The sequence below is a fragment of the Squalius cephalus genome (genome assembly GCF_949319135.1).
Source record: "Squalius cephalus genome assembly, chromosome: 11".
In the NCBI taxonomy this organism is placed as follows: domain Eukaryota; kingdom Metazoa; phylum Chordata; class Actinopteri; order Cypriniformes; family Leuciscidae; genus Squalius; species Squalius cephalus.
The window spans coordinates 3,587,798-3,598,264 of record NC_137132.1 but is presented as its reverse complement, the minus strand read 5'-3'; the positions used below and the strand labels follow the sequence as shown (position 1 = coordinate 3,598,264).

Sequence of the window (10,467 nt, the reverse complement as noted above, 5' to 3'; positions counted from 1 at the left end):
ATCACACACACACACACACACACACACACATACACACTAACCCGACCCCTAAACCTACCCATCACACACACACACACACACTAACCCGACCCCTTAACCTACCCATCACACACACACACACACACACACACACACTAACCCGACCCCTTAACCTACCCATCACACACACACACACACACTAACCCGACCCCTTAACCTACCCATCACACACACACACACACACACACTAATCCGACCCCTTAACTTACCCATCACACACACACACACACACACACACACACACACACACACACACACACACACACACACACACTAACCCGTCCCCTAAACCTACCCATCACACACATGTAATGTAATGTAAATGTGACGAACTACACCTGTGTGAACTTGAGTTGAATATTGGTCAACACGATTGCTAATTGAGTTAAGTACGCCAACAGAGAAGTATGTCCGAATACAACAGCACACAGTACCGTATTACCGAATACATAGTTTTCAAAAAACAGCAGGCGAAAAGTCCCGGATGATCTATTTCTTCCGGAGAGATTCTGAAGTGTGTGTGTGATGGACACTGTGCTATCCCATGAGGCCACGGGAGAGGATTCATGAATGATGCTGGTGGGTCACATGATAATAACAACAACATGGAGAATGTAGTACGTACGAATTTCATTAAATTAAATGTTGTGTACTTCTATGACGTTTTGTAGCATAAATAGTGCGAGTAAAAGTACACTTTAAAGTCCCCATGTAATCAAAATGTTTAGTTTTTGGGCTTTGAGTATGAATACGTTAGCCTTACCGCTATCTATATACTAGCGTGCTCCAAAACAATGACAAAATTCGCAATTAGAAGATATAAGCGTTCAAAACTGGCAATCTCTCACTTACGACAATATGCACTCTGCACTTCAGCTTGACTTCCTGTCCAATCAAATGCTCTCTAGAATCTGAAGCCCCGCCCCCTACGCTATGACACATCCTCAGCATGATTATGACCACTGTTTTGCTTTAGTTACAGTTTCATATTAAATCTAAAAGGGGAATTTATTAAACTATGGCTGTCATAAGCTATCAAATGCGGCTTTACTGAGCTCAACAGCTCTGGCCGAGCTGATATTAATGAAACACTATTGGCTATGTTAAAAAAGGGGAGGAGAAGCTTGATTTGTCCCTCCCTGACTCCCTGTTTTAGTGGAGAATCCGTCAACACACTGATTAATCCTGCGCGTTTCAAGGCACTTCAGTGGGCCCTGGATGATGCACTTAAGGCGAGACACGGCAGGCAAAAACATCTGGGGTTTTTTACTGGTCAATTTTGTGATTTTTGGATATTTGTCTTCAATAACATGTCTTCTTTCAGACTTGTGGTGAAAAAGAGTCTGAAATACACATTTAGGTCTTTATTTTACTACACTTTGTCTGTTTGCGTCTGTAGATTTCTCATAAATTCAACAAAAGTTGTTGTTAAATCCTCATTTAACGTCATTACATACACCGTTAGAAAGCTCTCTCTCTCCTGTACAATGCTGTCGGATCCAAATATGGTCATTTCCTTTTTATCAGCAACCAATCGTGAAAGTAAAAGGGCTGAATGCGCAATCTCATTGGCTGATGATAAATCTTTAAAGCCCGTTTTCTCAAAATGACTTTTCTCTCATTCTCCAAGTCTGAAATCTCCACTTCAGTAGCACCTATATACACCAAACTCTCCAGTCTTATACCTAGTTATATTATGAAGACATTTACAGAGGGATTTGTAAATATATTATTCCTAGCCTGATTTATATAACATTTTATTCCAAAAAACATGTCGAAAATCTATTTCTTAAGGCTATTGACAGTATATTCTGATTTACAGGAAAACTAAAGTAGATATCCATAAATCCCTCTGTAATTTTTTTCCCATCTAATATGTGAACACAATGAAAAAATAATTTTGAACCTGGCTTTATCCAATACTCAGATTTAGTTTTTTAAAATATATGCAAATTAGCGCATATTTAATTAGATATTGCCTAATTTGCATATTTAAACATTAAATTACAAAAACTTGTAATACATTTTTTTCTCATCTTAATAGGTAATCAACTGGGAAAGTTTCATGGTGATATCTGCTAGTTATAAATGTTACCCTATTCACCTGTAGTGTCTCGACTTAATTAACCAAAAATAAATTAACATTGCACACTTCATGAACTCGACTTTTGTAGCTTTAATTACGTAGTGGAGCGGCAATCAGACTCCGATGTTGAAGGACAAAATAATCTTATAAAATTGTAGGTAACATTTTATTGTACAGTGTCCTTGTTACACGTTACATGTACTTACTATAGTAATAACAGTAAATGATGCATAATTACATGTAACTAACCCTCAACCAAACCCTAACCCTATAGTAAGTACATGATGTTAATTAATATTACTCAGTACTTAAATATATTACACTGTAACCTTAAAAATAAAATGTAACCTAAAAATCATAAACTACACGGTTGAGTGCACAAGTACATAGGGTTACACTTCATTTTAAGGTGTCATTGTTAAAGTGTAATTATATATTTAAGTACTGAGTAATATTAATTAACTACATGTACTTACTATAGGATTAGGGTTTGGGTTTGGTTGAGGGTTAGTTACATGTAATTATGCATAATTTACTGTTATTACTACGGTAAGTACATGTAACATGTAACAAGGACACTGTAAAATAAAGTGTTACCGTACATAGTTTATAAGTGCCTTATTTAGGACGGAACTATTCATATTAACCATATTCATACTATATATGCGCCAGAGAAACTGTTTTTTGCGTTATCTCTGTATGTTTCTTTGGCATCGCTGTCGAATAGTAATTGTGGATTTACTGTAGAGTTAACGAAAGTTATCATGAGCACTGTAATGTTTGAAGCGGATGTCATAAATGTCAGTAGACCGGGAAGATTTTAAAACAAGCCGTTCATTCATAAATCCGTAAGATCTTCCCTTCATGCTGTGGAAATACAAACCGGATGACAGAACACAACGAGCGCGGCGCTGAAAAGGGGCGGAGCTACAGAAGGTCATTAACCATCATGAACTTCATATTTAAAATGTCGTACCAACTCAGTAACAGGATCTCATAGATGCTGACGGTAGAAGAAGAGAGTTTAGACTAATGTGCATGAGCATGCAACATGTACTTTCATTGAGTTAAACATGTAATTTGGACACATTATCTGTGTTATTGTTGAATGTGTGAGGCATCCACAGTTATTTAATCTGCACAAAGACAGTCTGTTAGGCTGCTTGTTGTTGCACACTACTATTGTTATCATATTTTATCAGTTTATTTTCATAATCATAAACACACTAGTTTGTAGGGCTGGGTAAAAAATATCGATTTCTCGATTTTAATCGATTCTCCATTTTACGAAACGATATCGATTCTTAAATCCCAAGAATCGATTAGTCATCCTGTTTTCGGTTGAAGTCCATAGTAATCGATTGTCGAGTTCACGCGCGTGTTCATAGGTAACTAAACCAATGCGCGTGAACTCGACAATCGACTACTGTGGACTTCAACCGAAAACAGGATGTAAATACAGGTATGTGCGCTGGCTGAAATAACATCATTTTTATCCATATCTTTCACATCTACTGCAGTCAGATTCACCCGTGTTCACTCTGAAGGAATCACTCACATTAGCTGGGCACTTATAATGACACATCAAGGATGTTAAGAGGCTAAAAGCAGGTTTAGTACTTGCCCCATTGAAGTCAACAGGGTGCAAATTTTAAAAATAGAATAACTTGGTGTAGGCAACACCGATTTTTGTCGTTGTTCTCTGTATTGACAGCACTCCAAATTTATAAAAAAAATGAGCTCAATGTTAAAATTGACCGGAGTTCTCCTTTAATAACACCAGTTACAGCGCGAAATAAACATGAATGAGCATCTGAAAGTGTGTTAAAAGATAGAGTACAACTTATCGAAGTCCGTATCATGTCTCATGGAGTCGCTCAATCAGTGTTTCAACCGTGCAAAGATGCGTTAGTAAACAATGTCATGTAACGTCACATTTACCTCAGAAAAACCATATCCAGTGACCATAAACTCGTTAGTCAGCTAGAAAAGTAAACTCTAGAGAGAAGCATTCTGCTAAATATATGCACCATATTACATATTCATTATAATGTTTAATGTTCTTCAATATTTAATGCATGTTTGAATAAATCTGGAAAGTTTTTTATGACAGCCACCATTTAAATTTTTATATAATTTCATATAACTTTATTATTATAAAAATAAGTGTATTTTAAGTGTTTGTATACAAATCAGTTAATTTTTACCTTCAATATTATAGTAGGCTAATGAAGTCTAGGCTACAACTGACTCCCATGGCTTACAGCATTAGTGAAGAGATTTGTTTTCCTTGAGAAAATTTGCAATGTATTGTACCTGATAGCCAAAATAATCGATACTGAATCGAATCGTAATCGAAATCGAATCGAATTGTGAAATTTGTGTCAATACCCAGCCCTACTAGTTTGTAAAGTCCCCATGAAATCAAAATTGACTTTAATGATTCGTGAGTCTGACACGTTCACAGAAAAGGTTCTTTATGGTGGAAAAAGTTTTTTTGGGAATTATTAAAATGTTCTTGACACTAAGAAAAAATAATGGTTCTTTTAAGGCGAGACACAGCAGGCAAAAACATAGATTTTTCATGCATTGGTCAGTTTTGAGATTTTGGGCTAGTTTACTCCTTCAATATGTGTTCTTTCAAGCTGCTATAAAGAAAACATTGAAAATATACATTAAGATTTTGTTTACTTGCGGCTGTAAGTTTCTCCCGAATTTACCAGTAGGTTAGCATTCCAACGCGACACGCCGAGTTACTGAAGTCTGCCATGAGCGGTATTGTTGTAAAGCTCAGAGTCTCCTGCACAAGTACCAAAATATGGGCATTTCATTTCTATCAGTAACCAATCGTGAATGTCCAAAGGGGGATTTAAAGCTAATGACGAAAGCTCATTTAGAGCGATTTAACTCTTTAAATGCCGTTTTCTCAAAATGAGTTTTTTGTCATTCTCCAGTACAAACATCTCAGCCTGTGTACACCAAACTTTCCAGTTATACACTTGGCAGTATTCTGAAGATATTCTCAGAGGGATTTGTTAATAAATCATTCCTGGCCTGATTTATGTGACATTTTAATCAAAAAAATATGGCGAAAATAATTTTTTATGGCTATGGACAGAATATTTTGATTTCCTAGGTAATGAAAGCATATATCCTGAACTTTTTTTTCATCTTGTGTGTAAACAAAATGAAAAAAGAATTTTGCACCTGGCTTTATCATATGTTCAGATCTATCTACCGAAAATATATGCAAAATCGTGCATATTTAATGAGATAATGCCTAATTTGCATAATTAAACATACACATTTCTAAAACTTGTAATACATTTTTTTATATACTTGTGTAAGTAATCAACTGAGGAAGTTTCATGGTGATATCTATTCTTTTAAAATTTTACCCTATTCACCTGTAGTGTCTCGCCTTAAGAACTGATCTGGAAGATTCTTTGCTAAACCTAAAACAGATCTTCTTCGAAAAGACAAAAAAAATTTTTTTTAAGAGTTTCCATGAATGTTAAAAGTTCTTCATGGATCCAGATGCCAATAAACTTCCATGTTAAAAATATAATGTGGACAGAATTCAGCAACTCATGAAATGATCTTGAAAGCATCTTCGTTCACACACACACACACACACACACTCGCCGCCACACCAATGAACTGACTTGCAAAAGTCAGTGGAAAAAAAATGAGTTCTGGGAAAAGATCCTGCAGATTTTGTTTGCATGCTTGATATTTCTAACCTTTTTGAGTGTGACTTACACTCTTACAAATAAAACGGTTGCTTTCAAAGCGAGAAACATTTTTGTTCTTTGTTTAAGAATAACCATCAAGAACAACCTTTTTCCTCTATAAAGAACAGACTCCCTCATGTTATCGATATCAATGCTCATGATACGATATTATTGCGATACTCCAAGACATATGGTAAAAGCTTAACAAAAAATGAACTGTTGATTAAAATGCTAAATTTGGTGTCACATTGTGTGTATAAGTGAATAGTCTTGATGCTGGAAACCCAATGAACCGACAATAGAGATGCCAGAATAACAATATTCATGATTCTGAAGCTGAAAATACTGAATTGTTGTAGATGAATATGCTTGAACTCTGTCACTGACTAGATATATTTAAAATAATGTTGGCCACTTTTACTGGTAACAAGACATGTGACATTATCAGGACACACATATTCCCTCATTATACATCATATTCAACATTATATAGGCTATAGTAGTTTAATGTAGTACTGACACTAAAACTCTGAAAACTTCCACATAGTAATTTTAATTTTGGGTGAACTATACACAATATATCCACGATATATCGTTACACCCCTAATAAAGAACCTTTTGTGCGATGGATGTTAAAGGAACCATCGATTCCAATAAAGACCCTTTAAGAGTGTGTGTATATGGGTTTCGGGAACGCTGTATTTACCTCACACACCAACAGCATCATATATATCGCATTTAAAGGACACTGATGACCCAAATGCATTTATTAGACCTGAATATGGGCCATAAAACACACACACACAGGTGCAGTAAACACTGAGTGTTATTTAATGCTACGGCACATCTTGACCCTCATGCTGAGCTGAAAATCCCGACTTTTGTTCCCGGTTAAAAATGACTGGCCTATAAAAACCGGCTCTTGTTAACGGATTTAAATCTGTTCATCAACTTGTTTAGTTTGTATTAGCGCGGGTGATTGATCGTCTAGGCCTCACGATCTGAGCTTGTGCACCTCAGATTCACCTCTAAAAGTGCATGAGCCTTTGGCGCATTTCAAACGGTTCCGTAAACGTCGAAGGTTCTAAATGGAACTGTATGGATTCTATATGGATTCCGATGTGGAAGCCTTTTTATTTTGAAGGGAATTTTCCCTTCTGAGCGTTCGGGTGCAGTAAAGTGAGCGCGCGTCCTGAATGTTGATGACTTCAATGCATGAGCATCATCAACACACACTTATTCCACACACTATATCCCTTACAGTTAATAAACTGATGTGTACAGTCACGGCTTCTGCTGATACACACCCAAACGCTTACACAAACACAGCGTATGATGATGCAGACAGGTGTTTCATCATGTAAAGGAACTCAATGCATCACACACACACACACACACACATGCAGAGGACTGTGATGAATGTGATGTGGAGGAAGACCACCCGAACATGCAAGAGGCTTTTCTGCTGCATCAGGATGTTTGGCACTGAAAGCATTTGCAGATACATCACACACACACACACACATGCTTGGCATCTGATAAGCATCACACATGAACACACACACACACACACCCCACCCAGACCCCGTCAGGACAGCAGACCTAAGTACCGCAGTCTACACAAACACACACTTACAGACATGCACATACACACACACACACACACACACACACATGACGTCAGTCGCTCACCGGCGCTCTTGTCTTTGCTCTCCATCTCCCGTTGCGCTGCTGTCGGTCACGGAGGATGAAGAAGCTGAAGAAGAAGATGCTGAAGATGAGGAAGACTGCGTCGGTCCTGGCTCGCGCTACAGCGGCGCACGGGGGCGCGACTCTCACGTGAGAGCAGCTGTCAGTCACTTCACGCGCGGTCCTGTGCTGAGTGAGGCGACGGCGGAATCACGGAATCACGGGTGTGGCGGACGGTGTTTGTTGATGCTGGAGCGGGAGCGTGCGCGTGCGTGTGACCGGTGCTCGTTCCGCGCGCCGTTAACGGGAGCTGCCGCAAGCTCCGCCGCTATCAGACACACGGGCGTGACGTCACAGCAGGTGTCATGTGACACCTCAGATTAACGGAGCCTTGCCCAGCTTTCAACTGTGCTTTTTTGTTTTTCTTCCCTAGCTCTTATTATAAGGAACGTTACTTAATTAATCTGCTTCTTCTTTTAGGTAAATTTAGTATTCATGAATGTAAATTTGAAGGAAACAAGCCTTTGGTTTTACTTTTAAGATCAGAAATTCAACACTATACCCTAAACACAATATTGGGTTTAAAAAAATAAGAAAGCTGCAAAGTGTGTTTCAATCTGTAAACATTTTCACATTTTTGTTTAACTTTTAAGTTTTTAACTGTTTATTTATATATTTGGATCTTTTTTTTCTTTTTCTTTACTCAATGTACCCCCCTGACTGTAGTTGTAATTCTTTAAAATCAATAAATTAAAATAAATTAAACGGAGCCTGATGTGATCCTCTGGTCTATCATCCTTACAATGATGGTATCAGATATGATCATATCAGATAATATAGTACGATATCTCATTTTCAATCGATTTACTGAATCATTTTTGACATTTGAGTTTGTTTTACAAGATTTTATGAGTGTATGTTTTTAGAGAATGGACTATTACACATTTAAAATTCAAATTATATTTGGTGTAGAAACAAACTGAAACAAAAAGTAAATTTAACAAGTTAACAAAGAAACGGCAAGTATAGGCTAAAACAGTGAATTAAACATGAGATTTTGAAGCAGAAAGACTGGAATAGTCTTAAAAATAAACTCCAACGATTTGTTTTATTTACAACTACGAAAATAAATAGCACCAATATAACAAAAAAAATACAAATAAGCCATAAAACAGCCTATACAAATAATTGGTTCATAAAAACAGGGAGGGGGGAAACGGTTGTTTTTACATTGTCAATCAGTTTATTAAATAATTGTCAACATTAGTGTGTTTTTTTTTCTGTTATGTTTTTCAAATTCAAATTATAATAAAAATAATTAGGCTATACTATCTTTATTTGTATAGCACCAATATAGCATCATTTTAAAGTAAATAAAACCTATAAAATAAGTAAATTAGATATAAAAAGTAGGTCCATAAAAACAGCACATATATATATATATATATATTTTTTTTTTATTAAGTGTGTATTATGTTTTTTAATTAAAAATACATGTGAAATGGGCCGTTCAGTGAAGTATCACGAATTTTCACGATAGGCTGAAATCTATCTGGATCTATTCTGAGTGCAAAGAACATTTTGGTCTGTACAACTGAATTTTGTTTTCATTTCACTATACCTCTACCACCAACTATTCACAGACTGGGTTCAAGGTCATCTGTGCTCCATTTCTATACTTATTTCTGTCTCGGTTACACTACAACCTACTTGTGGTGAATACCACTAAATAAATCACATGTGAAGCTGTGGGATCTTTTCCTGCTATATAGCAAGGAGTCGGGATGGGCAATATGACCAAAATCTTAGCACTGTAAACCCTAATGCTCAAAATAATGAATTGGTTTGAGTAGGACAAACTTAAATTAAACTAATTAGTTCAGTCAAATGAACTTTTATGAGTATTTAGCACTTTTTCTTTCAAGTTCACAGAACTGATATATTTTAAGTAAACTGAACTGTTTCATTGTTTTGAGTTTTATGAAATAATTTGTTTTAATTTAGACTGAAACTGTGCTGGGATTTCTATTTCCCAGCATGCTTTGCCCATGGCACTCGAAAGGGAGAGTAAATGCTGAAATTAAGTGTAATATAATGTTGTTTTTTTTGTGTGTGCAAGATTAATGTTAAGTGGGAGATTTAGTAGTGATTAATGTTTTGTTATGCTAATTTAGAAGAATTTTTGTTAATGTTGATTTAAGGAGAGTTACCGTCATGATGACAAGTGGTGCACGCGGCTTGGTTTGAGAGCAAGTATTTCTATGCTTTATATTGCAGCATTCATACAACAAGTGTGAAAACATGCTATTATTAGCATTAATTGAACTCATTTGTTATAACCAGCTAAGCTTATAATGACAAAAATGTTCACATTGAGGTTACATGAACAATTTAAGTTAAATGTATGGAATAATGTACATTTCACATTAAGAACAAGTAAAATGTTCTTAATGTGAAAAAATGTAAAATGAGTACACAATAAAAATCTGCAAGTTCTGCTTACTTAAACTTTGAATTTCTTAACTTAAATATTTTGAGGCAACTGATTGGCTTAAATGTATTGAGTTTTGCCAACTTATTCGGGTTTACATTAGGGCTGTCAAACGATTAATCGCGATTAATCGCATCCAAAATAAAAGTTTGTGTTTACATAATATATGTGTGTGTACGGAGTATAATTATTTTCTATATATAAATACACACACATGCATATATATTTAAGAAAATGTGTTATTTATATATAAAATATTTATATATAATATAAATTATATATAATATAAATATATATACACAGTATATACATGCAAATATTTCTTAAATATATACATGCATGTGTGTGTATTTATATATAGAAAATAATTATACACCGTACACACACATATATTATGTAAAAACAAACTTTTATTTTGGATGCGATTA

At 35.7% G+C, this 10,467-nt stretch overlaps 1 protein-coding gene across 1 annotated transcript in view; it reads right to left on the bottom strand.

Annotated features, from left to right (window-relative positions):
* Nucleotides 1-7,898, bottom strand: part of fgf12b (fibroblast growth factor 12b) — a 78,478-nt gene extending 70,580 nt beyond the window's left edge. The window contains exon 1 of the mRNA XM_079886676.1: nt 7,552-7,898. Within this exon, the coding sequence (XP_079742802.1) occupies nt 7,552-7,576 (25 nt within the window). The 5' untranslated portion in view covers nt 7,577-7,898. The remainder of the gene's footprint in view (nt 1-7,551) is intronic.
* Nucleotides 7,899-10,467: the final 2,569 nt, after the last annotated feature.